The sequence below is a fragment of the Paroedura picta genome, chromosome 11, assembly GCF_049243985.1.
Source record: "Paroedura picta isolate Pp20150507F chromosome 11, Ppicta_v3.0, whole genome shotgun sequence".
Classification (NCBI taxonomy): domain Eukaryota; kingdom Metazoa; phylum Chordata; class Lepidosauria; order Squamata; family Gekkonidae; genus Paroedura; species Paroedura picta.
The window spans coordinates 32,673,174-32,687,602 of NC_135379.1; the positions used below are offsets into that span (position 1 = coordinate 32,673,174).

The 14,429-nt window shown below is 38.5% G+C and overlaps 1 protein-coding gene across 2 annotated transcripts in view; it reads right to left on the reverse strand.

The window, feature by feature from the left end:
* SATB1 (SATB homeobox 1) overlaps positions 1 to 14,003 on the reverse strand; it is a 121,581-nt gene extending 107,578 nt beyond the window's left edge. For both annotated transcript variants that reach the window (XM_077304253.1, XM_077304249.1), the window contains exon 1: positions 13,802 to 14,003. In XM_077304253.1, the coding sequence (XP_077160368.1) occupies positions 13,802 to 13,805 (4 nt within the window). In that variant the 5' untranslated portion in view covers positions 13,806 to 14,003. The remainder of the gene's footprint in view (positions 1 to 13,801) is intronic.
* Positions 14,004 to 14,429: the final 426 nt, after the last annotated feature.

Here is a 14,429-nt window from a genome sequence, read left to right on the forward strand (position 1 = left end):
CACACTAAAGAGGCTAATTGCCACACTGACATTCATACTCCCTAGTGATCTGTCCATGACAACAGGATTGTGGCACATCCTCCATCCCGAGGACTCCTTTGTATGGTATAAAACATTAGACCCACTACAAAATCTGCTGTTTTGGACATCTTAGGCACTGAGAATAACCCTATGCTTGCCATGGTAGCAAAAATGTCCTGAGTTGTCCCTTAACAAAGAAACCTCCAACAGGGAAAGATCCTGCTAGGTGGTCAATACATTAACAAGATACCTGTTCTGCCAGTACCAGATTAAATACCTTGATTTAATTTAAAAGCATCATGAAATACCTGATGACACAGAATTTCAATTAAACATGGACACTATCAAAGACAAACACTGTCTTTGTTACAAATCTGAGAACAAAACTGAGCACATTTTGGGAGGCCCCTCACAGCCATGTCTTAGTAGAGGATGCCAACATTCTCATCTAAAGCATCAAAATTCCTTAATCTCTGATAACTAAAGGCCGACACAATCCCAACCCCGAATAATGGCTCTAAGAAACTATTCAGCCCTATCCAACTCTTACTATTGCAGACGTTACTAATATCGCTACTAAAAAAATTAATATTCCCTGATCACTGACAGAGCTTCCTGGAACCCCCATGTGCTTCCAAGCATGCACTCTTTTAGACTTGTCTAGCTTGTTCACACAATCTAAATAGCTCAAAGACTTTCCCTTGCAGCCAAGTTCTTTTGCTGTCAGGAGAAGAATCAGGGTGAAAGGGGGGGGGGGGGAAGAGTGGTGAGAGACCAAAGTAATAATAAGTAATCAAAACTTCCTTAGAAGTACACTTGGCCATTCCCTGCTCTAACCTTGCTCAGACATTTGGTGTGTGTGTGGGGGGTCCTAGACAGTGACGGTGACAGTGAAACTCAAAGGCAAAAGGAAGGAAAGATAATAAAACAAGCCCAAGGACTTCAGAAGGAACTGAGCAGACTCCACATTTAGCGAATATAAAAGTGAGGTGAAAGAGACTATAGGGATTCACTTGGCTTCACATTTAAGTGTAATGTTTTAAAAATAAAAATGAAAGAAGCATCCACTTGCCATCCACAGCTGTACCCAGACAAGGGCAGTGGGGAAGAACACTTCTTGGTCTTTTGGCTAAGATCAAGTGTAGAGTTTAGTATTTTCTAGCTGATATGGCAAAACCAGAAGTTGGGTGCAATAGAGACACCCCCCCCCCTATTTGATGACAAACAACATTCAATATGGTGGAGTTACTACAGAAAAAATTCTATAAGGTGTCAGGTAGACTTCCTTAAGTGGAGAAATAGCCAGTAGATAGCAATCTGATAACCATTAACAGGGGACACATGGGGAGAAGCAGACTTTGGAAAGGAATGAATGACAGCACTTTAAATGGAACTCAGAAACAAATTAGTAGCCAATATAGCTTTAATATAGGCCAAATATGTTCCCCTCCCTTAGCCATGACTTATTGGGCTGCCTCATTTTGAACAAGCTCCAGTTTCCAGGTTGTTTTTAAGGGCAGTCCAATGTGGAGCACATTATAGTAGTCAACTGTAACTGAGATTACAAATAAATGGATTAGCATAGTCAGGTTGGTTGAGTACACAGCCAAATACAGCTGATGGACATTCACCACCATACCAGCTTGCTTTACAAGGAGCAAAGCTGTGTCCTCACTTTAGCTTGAAACCACAAGAATGAAAAAGTAACAGAAGCCATTTGTATAGAGATCCACAGTAATAGGAGCTCCACAGTTCAACACTGCTTTTGTAAACTCAAAAATGGATTACATGGTCAACTGATAGAACCACCCTTCAGGAATTTCTCTGATTCCCTTTTAAATTCACCTAAATTAATGGCAACCCTACACCTTTTTTTCTTTTTGCTGTCATGCCAGAGAAAACTTCTGGAGATCCATTAAGGTTTTCAAGGCAATAAACTAACAAACGTGTTGTGCAATTGCCTGCCTCTGTGGAACAACCCCAGACTTCCTCAGGGTCAATAACTCAGGGTCAAAACCCTGCTTAGTGTCTGAGATCTCACCATTTTGTGCTTGTCCAGGCTATCCAGGTCAGAGCACCTCACAACTCCGGGGTCATTTCAGCACATCAGAAAAAAGAGCGACCCAGGTTTAATACAATCCTGTCAGAACTTGGAAGCTGAAGAAAGTTAGTCCTGGTTAAGTGTTTGGATAGGAGTCAGTCAAAGAAGTTCAGGATTGCCTCTGATTATTTCTAGATAACCTCTGAGTATCTCTTGACTTGAAAAACCCTAATAGGTCACTATGTTGGTTGCAATTTGATGGGGCAAAGAAAAAATTAAATGTTACTTGTTTTAATATTTTTACAACAAAATATTGCTTCTTAGCTTCTTATTTAAAATGATGATAGCAGTCTTTTTGGATAATTAATTCAGGTAATGAATTCCTGATTTGAATAACTATCAACTTGGATGGGCAATTAGAGATGGGATCCTACTAACGGTGGATAGCTTTCAAGATCTTCAAGTTTTAACATCTCTCTTTCTCTTAGGACCAATTCATGCTTTATACAGGAATTCCTTTGCTGTGTGCACTTCAATTTTTATGACACGAAACATACAAAGTGTGGAGAAGAGAACAGAGTTAGCATATCTTCAAACATTCTAGATTTATGTTGGCTGGGTAGCAGGGACTCTGCTGCACCCTACATAACTACTATATGTTTACAGAAAGGCATACTTTCTATCATACATGTAGCAAATAAATACTTTGTAAAGTATGAATCAACATCACCTGCATACATACTTTTTTTTTTTTTTACCAAGGCTTGAGTGGAAGGGAGACTGCTCCCCTACCCATTATAAACTAACTATTGTAACATAGCCTTTGTGAAACTATGTTTTCAGGTTATGAACTTGTAATGATTATCAAACAAACAAGAAAAGCAATATAAAACAGAATACTGTTTAATTTCCTTAAAACTAGTCCTTTGAAATGTGATACTGCATTTCAGTTCCTAAAAAAAACCCTCACAATAGTTAACCCTACAAATTTTAGTGCCTACAAAAACACCCTACAATAATTAATCCTTTCCCAAATGAATATTCGAACAAACATTTTGGTATTCTAATGTTACTTATATTTGAGATTTTTCTTCATGCCATTCTTGATACTTTGATTTCTAGAAGAAGGGAAAATTAAGAATAATTACCACAGTATGAACAGTACTACAAAAAAGTTTGTTTCTAAATTGGCACACAACTTTCTATATACTTATATAATAAAAAGATACACTATGAGTCTGTGGAAATTTTAGATACTTCAGTATTATAAAAATCTATACCATACAATACATTACAGCTGTTTGGTCTCCAACTCAAAATAATGTTTAGTTATTTTTCTTGTAAGAAATCAACAACTGTTTTCTCATCATTTTACTCTGACAAATATTCACCTTTTCCTGGTCAAAACTCACAGAGCTATTCCAAACAAGCTACTGTTGTAAACAAAACCTCAGGGTGCCACTATTTACTTTCCTGGTGTGTAAATAGTGAAGCTCAGTGATGGCTTTATCTTAATATAAGACTATATGTGTGCAGATATACATTTATATAAGTTCCAACAACAGATAATGTGACTGTTTAAGAAAATCTAACTATTATATGGAACTGCTTCTTTCAAGCATGCTATCCTGTGTAGCTAAGTTAATCTACAGCTACTCTCTGCTGCCACTCTCCATTGGCCCAAATAATACAAGTATGGCAATTTTCTATTAAGTCAAATACTTGGATGGCATTCTGTTTGAATCATTCCAGACTATAATTCTATATTAATAACCTGAACATTATGTACAATGCAGAAGTGTACAATAAATATACACACAGACATAGGTCAGTGTTTTCCTGGGGCAATGACACTCAGTTCAGCACTATTAAATTGTGAAGTGCCCCATTACATGCAGTTTGGAAGTTAAATAATATGTTTTCACAAGCTTACATGCCATATAACCCACAGATGGTATATGAGTCTTAAATATAAAGAAAACAAAAATGAATGAACAACAGGTAAAATGAATATTTTGCAAGAAAAGGGGGGGGAACTCACAAAGATATAAGAAAAGCTGTAAGCTATGTTAGATGTTTATCTATACATAAGAGACAGGTGTCGTACAAACAGAAAAAAAATCATGAAGACAAACGAGAAATTTTTAACTCCCAACGTCCATCTGTTAAATTTGAATTCATGCATAATTGATTATCCATGACTGATAAGTTCTTTTCTTTTCCCCCCAGTATCTTAACACAGGTGTTTAAACATTACAAGTTAAATCACCTCTAAAAGAGGAAAATATCTAAGAAACTATAAGAGGAAGATAAGGATTAACAAACAATAAAATGACACGTCATTTAATAGAGGTGACCCAGGTTTGAGAAATTTCAAAACTTTTGGATATTAAATATTAATCACCTATCCTGTTATTGCAATAATAAAGTTAAGTAAACTCCCGCATACTAAAAATGAAAGGGAGAAAAACAAGTAGAAATATGTGAAAGAGACACAGAGAAGCAAAGGCATAAGGAAAATGTGTCAACAATAAACAAGAGGAAATGAGAAAGAAGGAAAAGATGAAGGTGGAAACTAATCTCTGTGTGTCATTATGACTGCCAGAGTACTGGCAAAGAAGCAGCATCCTTTTATTTCAATTTTAATCATTTCTGAATTTTAATACCCTGCTCCTTTTGTAATTCTCCTGGCATTCCCCATATGCATCCACCCCGGCCAAAACACCAGTGTAAATTAAATGGCACACAAACCACACCACTGACAGTTCTCCCAATCAGCTGACCGCAAGCAGAAAAGTTAAGTCTGTTTAAAATCTCTGTGGACCAGTAGCCAATTCGCCAACTTAGTAATACTTCCTTTCTTTAATTTCAAAAAAAGAAGGCCAGCGTTTAACATGCATTGTTGTTCATAAAAATAAATAAATAAATCAACCCAGTAGTGAGACAATAATCAGTGACCATCAGGGCCTGGAAAAATGAGTCTGTTCTCACTGGCACTAAGAAACATCACATGATTATTTAATTACAGCTCTAATTTTTGTCTCATGGATGGCAACATATCAACAATTAATAGGGCAAATAGAGGAGACTGCATTTTTAAAGAGGCAGAACAATATATATGAAATGTTGCCTAGAAATGCTGCAGGAGGATTCTGGGGGATATTTTACCAGTCTGATATGTTTATGCAAGAAGAATACTGACAGTGCAAGATCCATTATCTTAATATAAGTTTCTTGCAGACGGGTTTTAGAATTGATATGAAATTTGGAACAGTATTTGAAATGGTCTTGGTCTTATCAAGTGTTATAGAAAAACCTCTTCCATCACTGAACGCGTAGTGCAAATACATCAGGTAATGAGACAACTGCTTCAATGGAAATGAAACCATATGGTTAACAAGTTGATCACACCTTGAATTGCGCTTAGAGTACTTTAGGAAGTGACTGCAAGTTGAGAAGAACTGGTCTTGTGTACTGCTCATACTGTCAACAGCTGAGCCAAGCTTCATCCTCGGAAAAGTCATGGACAGAGATACAATAAACATTTTCTGATGGTACAAAAGGCAGCTGCTCATTTTCCAGTCAGTCAGAACAAATCACAACATTGGTAAAAATCTAATTACTGTTTCAGGGCAGCTATTAAGACTGAGGGAAGGGAGGATGGTAGTACCTGATTTCATCAGAAGCTAAGCCGGGATGGTTCTTAGAAATGAGACTACCAAGAAAAACTGCAGAGGAAGGCAACAGCAACAGCAACCTTGGTTCCTGACAATCTGCTCCTCACTTGTATTGAAAGCCCTTTGCTAGGGATGCCATATACATTAAGACTGTAAGTGATATAAGCTAGTGTCAGTTGTATGTTACTCTGTTGTGAGTTTTCAGAACAAGATGAAGACAGGGCCACTTTCTTTGTCACATTCAACATTTTTTACTAACAAAGGTATTAACCAATTTTGGCAGCAGATTACTTTCTTAACCAACCTTGTCATGAAGGCAAGAGACATCTTTCCAGAAAGGTGTGGCAAGAAGATTAAGAAATTCCTCAGATGAACATATAATTTTTAAAGGGACAGGGTGAAGAGAAGGGGTAGTCAAAGGGTACAATAAATATTGAAGGAAGAATGAGTAGTTCTGTGAAAAGAACTAACAGCTATGCCATGTCTAGGACACCAAAAAAAATTCCATCCATTAATGTTCATCTACACTGTCCAAGCAACCTTCCAACAATCATGAAAACAGCATATGAATCCACATATCTTCATGTACTAGGGGGTGCATCCTATAAGGGCTTGCTGAAATGCCACATGAACCTGGAATGGCTACCGTGACTGCAGTAGCTACTGCAAGCAAATTAACTTAAATACTGACAAGCTAAGCTACTGTTATTGGGGGGGGGGACTACAACGTAGTAATCAGCGTTCTGTAGTAGTAGCTGGTCCAAATAGTCTTAATCTTAGGACAATCAAATTAAGCTCCCCTTAGTGCAGTAATAAATAAGTAGCCCTTGCAGCCTATTTTATTGGTTGGAAGAATAAGACATCAACATCTGTTTCTTCAGTTATTACTTTCTGGGGAACAAAGGCGTAAATATTGCTAAATATGAATAGAAGACTGATATCACATACCATCTTTCTGGAATTTTTCTCCATTGGGATCCAATATAACTTAAGAAAAATTACAAAGGTTCATGTGTTTAAGATCTGGCAGTAAGTGTAATTATTTGCTTGTGAATGTAATCATTCTCCAGTTATAACTGGCAAAGAACATATCCTATATATCCTAAAGAGGTTTTTTCCCCCTTCCCCTACTAGTCTCATCAAAATCTGCAAGATTATTCTACTATATTCCAAGAATAAGTTTGGTAATCATATTCTATAACAGTTTCAGTAGCTTTATGATAGGTGATTCCAAATATCATACCGGGGAAACATTACAACTGAATAATTTTTCCTAAGGGTACCGAAGACTACACGTTGGAGATTTTTATCCCTGGAAAAAAATTATAAGACAAATACACTAATTTTCCAAATAAGTTCTTGGATTTTTACAGATTTCAATGAGACTACTTGACTTTTCACAAGTATGTTGTCTGTGAAGAAACTTAGTATTACTGGGGGAGGTGGCAGAATAACTCATGTACAACATTACAAACTGTAAAGGAATGTCCTCAAAAGTGACAAATCTCTGCTGGAAAAGTCTTTGCATCTGAAATATTCTGTCTAAAGACAACTATTTCTAATTTGTAGATGTGTCCACATGAACAAAAAGCAAAGGATTACGGGACAATATCATTTTATGTGACAGCTACAGTGCTTCTGAGATACACCAACAACTCTGTTCTATTCTAACCATATTTATTCAGAACGACGTTCTGCTGATTTCACCAGTACTCATAAGTACTGAAATGCCAATAGCGGATTTGGGTTTTTTTGAAGGACTACAAGCTGTCCAAATGTTGCTTTATGGCTTATCTAGAAAAGAAATATTTAGAAAGGAAGGGACTATGCAGCAAGCAATTGGGATAAACTCTACGTACATTTATGCCTATTTTATAACCCAGTCTATAGATTTGAAAGGTACAAGGATGTCTTACAACAGACTGACAAATGGCATTCACTAATTTACTCAGAGCTACACCTGGAGTTTGGTGGATCTGTTTTACTGTGCTGCCTTGTCAATTATATTCCTTTATAAAATATGACTTCCTAAGTCCATATAGGCTTATCTTCTCTGTGGTGATAAAACTGCTTCCAGAATAGTTACCAGGTAGGTAAGATATCTATTGGTCCGATTAGCATAGCAGTGCTGCCTCATGCTTCTGCACAGGTTAGAAGTACTAGGTAGGATTATGGCACCAGTACAATCCCAAGGTTATATGACACACTCGACAAAGCAAGACAGTCCAAATACTTGAATTCCGTAACAGAGTCATAGTATCAGGACTGTAAAGCCTTTAAAATTAAGATATTACTAAAGTACAGTAAATCTCCAGAAATGAACTTTTAAAACTCAAAAGCTAACTTTCATTACTTTGGGGATTCTTTGCACTAAGGAATCTTACATGCACAGGCACACATACCTTCCTACCAGCAAACCACAGCATCATTTTAATTAGTATTTTCTATTTTACAGTTTGAAACACTAAAACTCTTCTGTTAATTAGATGAGATCTGTTTGTTACAAGTTATTTTCTTCCAATGTGTATCGATTCAGAACATAAAGACTTCACATACTCTAGCCACTGAGAGATGTTCTCAGTTTGTAAGGAGTATCTTAACACCTTGGGTTGAATTTCCATAATTATAACAACAATATTTTGCACTTTTGCAGCATTGTGTCTTTCATCCCGGAGACCTACAAACTATATTTTTCAAACAGAATTGTGCACAGGTAGTTACACCTGTTTACAAGCAGTAATATATGCTGCCTCCAATATTACTACTGTCTCCCTGTGAAACAGGGAAAAATCAATCAAAAGTATATACAATCTGATTTAAGAGTTATATTTAGCCCACGTAAAAATGAATTGCTCATGTGGATGACCAAGGCCAATAAAATACACTACAGCCAATATAGTTATCTTGATCACTCACACGTCTTTTTCACACGTCTAGTGCTTATGTTAAAGAATACTAGGTATTAGAAACTTATAAAGGTTTGAAATCCAGAATCTCTTGAGATTCTGGCTACATAGCTCTAAAATAAATAGCAGCTCTGCACTATATCAACCAGAAGCATGTATGGCCAAGGCTTGATCAATCATTTATCAATTTATGGCATAAACTGATACTTAAATTGATATTTAAATTGCAGCATTTGGAATTCTGTAGCAGCTGTAGTTCTCATTGGGTCTGTACTGTGTTCTGTTCTATGAGAATACCCTTCTTAAAGGAACATATGCTTTACTATAGCAATGAAATTACTGGAACAGGTAGACAGGGTTTTGTGAAACCACAGTCAATGTAATCAGTGCACTGATAACATGACACGTGGCCTATTGTGATAAAAACAGGCCTCAATAATATTACTAGTTTTTACTGTGAGCTTATACACAAACTCAACCCTTTCCTAGAATAATTGTGTTAAGACAAAAATTGCAGATCAGTTGCAACAGTATGACAGTTATTAGTTCTGTCTGATGTGTGTTATCATTGCTATCTTTAAGTCCTGTTCTAATCTCAGACCAGTTTTTCAAGAATTAAACTTGATTTATGCCAGTGGAATTATTCTTGATGATTCTTACAAGAGTAAAAGTATTCTAACACAATTGACTGAAGTAATAGTAGTCTCCAGTCATATACTACATGGAAGCCAAGGCTACTGTTAGTATTTGGTGAAGAGGCTAAAAAAAGTATATTCACATATTGGCGTGACTGCATTAGACAGCGGCCATCAAACAGTAAGTGCATTACAGGAGCTATGTGGTTTTCCTAACAAGAGGGAACTGTGATAGAGTTGCATGTTAATGGCAGGGTAACATTTCTTAGAAAAGCAGTCACTGTAATAATCTTTCATGCATATTCTCAAGGTGTGAATGAATTAGTGTTAATAGGTATTTATGACCTAAAACATGAAATTAAGGTTTGTTTTACAGTGTTTGAACACAGGAAGTTCCTCTATATAGCATCCCAACACTAATTTTCTTCTCTATTTCGCTTCATACCGCATGATACTTTCTGTCCATTTTTCCAGCAAACAACTGGCCTGGGACTGAAATATCCAACAATATACACAATTATGAGCTAGAACTTTGTTATATTTAAGTTAAATAAGGCATTTTAAACTTTTTCAAGTAATCAAATTTTAAGTAGCTATTGTAAGCTGTAGTAACTGTCATAAGTGAAACTGTTTAAAATGCACTAGAGTGCATAGTGACAGATTTCCAGAACATTTTTCCTCACATACACATATGTGCTTTCAGTTATTAATAATATGCTTCTGCCCTTATCTTCAACAACTCAAATACATACTAAGTATGCATAATACACTTGAGAAACATTATTTTACCTTGTGAAGTACACCAGAAAAATAGATCTCTCTTAAAATCAGTTTCAATGCCCCACAGAAAACAGTATGGTATCTTTCTTTAAGTTGTCTCTGGTCCAAATGATAAAACTTTTTTCATATGCTAACAAGACTCAGTTGCCATGGGTAACTCTACCAGGTACATATTAAAATGGAGACAGCCATTATTTAGTGGAGACAGGAATGTAAATATATACACTCACTTATAAATTGGTATTTACTTTGGGAAAGTAAGTAATATCTTCGCTTGATTGCTCTGCTGTCAGCTTAATGCAACATAGATAAAAAGTAGGTGTATGCCAATAAAGAGCTTCTGATTCTGATAAAAAGTAGCTACATGATGACTTTGTCAAAAGTGTTGATTCCGGAAGGGGAACAGGTTATTGAAATATCATGCCCATCATGGAAAAGGTGAATTTATCATTCACAAAAACATATCCCTGCATTTTGAACTATGTAACTTTTTTATTAATGAATTTAACATAGATATATTCAAATATGAAGAAAATGATGCATCACGCCAAAGATATGATATCAGTAACCTCTGTCCCCAGTTAAGGAAGGAAAAGATTACTGCTCATCTTCCATTTCAGCTACTGCCTAGAACTTGCATACATAATACAACAAACTTGTACAATGAAGAATCTTTGAGATATAGAATTGGTATACAATTAAGCTGTAAGCAGACTTGATAGGGAGAGGACAGGACTTGGACACAGGTGCATGGTTTCTCACATGGCTAAAGATTTGGTTCTGGTGTCTTAAAAACAGAAGGTTCGTGCCGGTGAGCATGCAAATATTTGATGATGGCATTTAGAACTATGAATATAATCTCCTCCACCTCAACTGAATTCCTAAAATATAGCAGTGTATCTTTCAATAGAAAGAATGTATTGAACATTAGATTTTAAGTAATATTTAAGTAAACATATCAGTACAATTAATAATAGTACCTACACTACAACACATTAGTCCCTAGAAATTGACACACTTGGATATAGCCTAAGACTTTCTAATGTAGTTCAAAATATTTTTGTTATGTGTTAATTACATTAAGACTCACACAGACTTTTTCCTCAAGTAGAATGTTAAGATAAGAAAAGAGTTTAGCCATAATCTTGTGATCCTTATTAACTAAACATACTTTCCTCAAGAAACTGGAAAAGTGCATAATTTTTTTAAAAAAATAGATACCTTCTGAAATATAAAAAATATGAAAACACTGTTTTGTAATGTCAAAAGTTATAGTTTTTCCTACATTGAAGACAGGCATTTCTTTGGAGCAGTTTACCTGCCTACGTGTCATTAGGGATTTCACACTGTAAGAGCACTGGTAGCATTTTAGAAGTACTGCATTTTGCCTGACAATATTTGTAACCACAGGATCTCTTCTAATAATACAGAACAGGTGTTTGTCGGTTGACCTCATGGGCCTATAGCACAAATTGTAACTTATATGCCCCAAATCAGTTTTTCTGTGTCATTTTCAAGTTCAGAATTTCAATTCTAGTCTACATTTTCTCTATTCCATTAATGAACCCCACTGAACATGTGGGCATTTTGCTCACACAATGTGTACTCCTGAACTTATTTTTCATGTTAAATTAAGCACTCACTGAAAAATTACCGTGTTATTTAAAAGATCAATAGTCAAGAGCAAAAACATGGAAAATTCCTTTTTTTAAAAGGACCCATGAACACACTACATCCCACGTAGGTGTTTTTTTGCTTACTTTAAATAGGCAAAAATACTCTTTATTATACATTTAACTTGTGAGCAAGAAAAATGGAATGAACCTTTCTAGTTTGAATTCAAGATTTCTTCAGGATCTTGCAAGTTTGTTATTTCTGCAGGTGGCACAGAAGTTGGTAGTGACATTATTTTATATGATGATGATATATACCATATTAGCATGCACAGATACACTTTCTTCTGCACTGGCTCTTTGTATAATGTAACTTTTCTGTTTTGTGAATGTCTTATTGCTTTTAGGGGTAACCTCTGAAACTTAAATGAATGTGCGAACAGATAAAAAAAGCAAGATGTATAATATCTCTAACCTTATCAAGCTATATTCACTCCTTTGTACATTATGAATACTACTTTTCACTTTTTATTTAAAATAATAATGGGCCAAATTAAGATCCTCTATCTGGTAATAGTTTTAAACAGCATGGAAGAGATAGCGAAATACTCAGACAATTCCTTTTGCCAACTAAAGTTGGAATTTTACACATATTGTAACCTTTCTTAACAATGTGAGAAAAACAGAGTAAATATATTAAATTTGTTTCACAACAGATGCTTAGGTTGTTAATATTTAAGATGTCTATTCATGCTATTGCTGTCTGCACATTTGTCAAAAATGTAAGCTTGAATGCTAATGTTTGCCAGCAGACTGGAATAGACAACTATATGAATGTATTAGACAAAAAAAATACACAGGAGAAATAAGGGGTGGCTTCTAAATCATATCCTTTAGTATGAACACAGTATGCTAAAGAACTGCTCCTGCATCATAAGCTTTAGAATTCTTTACACTGAAGTTATGAATGCTTCGGTGAAGACATTCTCATTCAAGCTGGCCTGAACAGAACTAAAAATGTATATTCAAACTGGGTCTGTCAAATGAAATGAAGACAAGAAGGTAGGTGCCAAACAGCATCCAGCCAGGGGAAGGGATTTCTCAGCTGCCAAAAAGGGAAACTTTATCTGAAGCACAAGTGAAAAATAAGTTAGTTGTCCATAAGAGGGGGGGGCTAAAAAAAGGGGGAAAAGGAAATTTAGGTCCACTCCGATTTCTGCCCAGGGCCTTTAAACAAAACATAATCACTCTGATGGCATATCATACATGCCTTCTGTATGTGTGTAGAGGGTGGGTGGGGGGTGGGGGAGTCCTGGGAAAGCTTTTGAGTTTGCTGGGGCATTTCCACGGAGTCAGGGCGACACTGTCGGTGCCGTCACAGGAGATTTCCCAATGAAACCTTCGCGACAGGCTAATACCCAAAGGAAATTGCATTTCCTCATTTAGCCTGGTGCCGTTTTTGCAGGGACCACCCAGTTCTACAGGAGTCAGAGACGCCGGGGAAAGGCGAAGGACCTCCCGCGTAGGGAAAGTGCACCTGTGGGAAGCCGCCTCCCCGAGGTCACCGGCAGGCCAGCTGACCCCCCCCCCCACTCCCTTCCCGCCAACCAGCGGCAAAAGCGGACCTCTTCCCGGTTCGACGGTTCCCATCGACTCCCTCCGTCCGCTTGGCGAGTCTGAAAAGTCTCTCACTTTGACACCCCGGCTGAACGGCCAAATGGGTCTCTTCTCACCCCCCCCCTTCCCTGGCAGGCAGGCAGGCAGGCAGCGCTTCCTCCCCCGAAGGCAGCGGGGCTGAAACTCGTCAAACTCCTCGGGCAGAAGTTAGCCCAAACTTCCCAAGGCCCTCGCTCGCCACTTCTTGGCTGAGAAGCAGGTGCCTGCGCGCCTCGTCCCGACCCCTTGCCTGCAAGCCCGAGCCCGACGGCCGGAGCCCCCAGCGGGACCCGAAGGGGAACTTCGCCTCCCTTTCCTGAAGCAAACAAAACCCACTCTTCAGATCCCCCCCCCCCGCCAAAAAGAAGGTGACCGGTTCTCAGTCACTCCGGACACAAAGGAGGAAAACTATGTCAAGCTGAAGGGGAAAGGAGAAGGGAAGGGGAAAAAAAAATGAAACAGACCAACTCACTCATGAGAGCGCAGCGAGAGGGCGGGCGAGGCTGGGCGACACCTTCAGCTTCCCAGGCGCCGGCGAAGTTAATTGCACTGAACTTCAAGTTGTCTTTTCACCCATCAGGAGTGGGCGTTTAAAGGAAGGAGCGAGAGGGAGGGGGCCCCCACACACAACCTCCCTCCCTCCCCCCCCCCCGAACTGCCTGGCGGGCGGCGACTGAGGAGAGGAGGAAGACGACGCGAAGGCGGCGCCCGCCTGCCTTTCCAGCCCTCCCGCCAGACACGAGGGCAGCGAAGTGCCCAAAGCTGGGCTCCTAGCCGCAGTTCAGCCCTGTCAGCGGGGACTTCTCTCTCTGTCTCTCTTTCTCTCTCTCTCTCTGCCTTTGTTTTTGTTTGTTGCCTCTTCCTTCTCCTCCCTCGCGTTCTCTCTGTCTGTCTCTTCCTAAGCCTGGGGCGAAGCTTCGGCGCTGGAGCAAGCAGGAGGCGCTCGGCTGGGGCCGCCTGGGCTCGCTGGCTCTCTCCCCCTTGCGGAGGCTGCCCACGTCTGTGCAGAAGCCGAAGAGAAGCAGCCGCCGCTGCCGCCGCCGCCGCCGTCACACTCTCCGGGCTGGCGCGAAGGGGGAAAGCCTGAGCGCGGGTTCCAA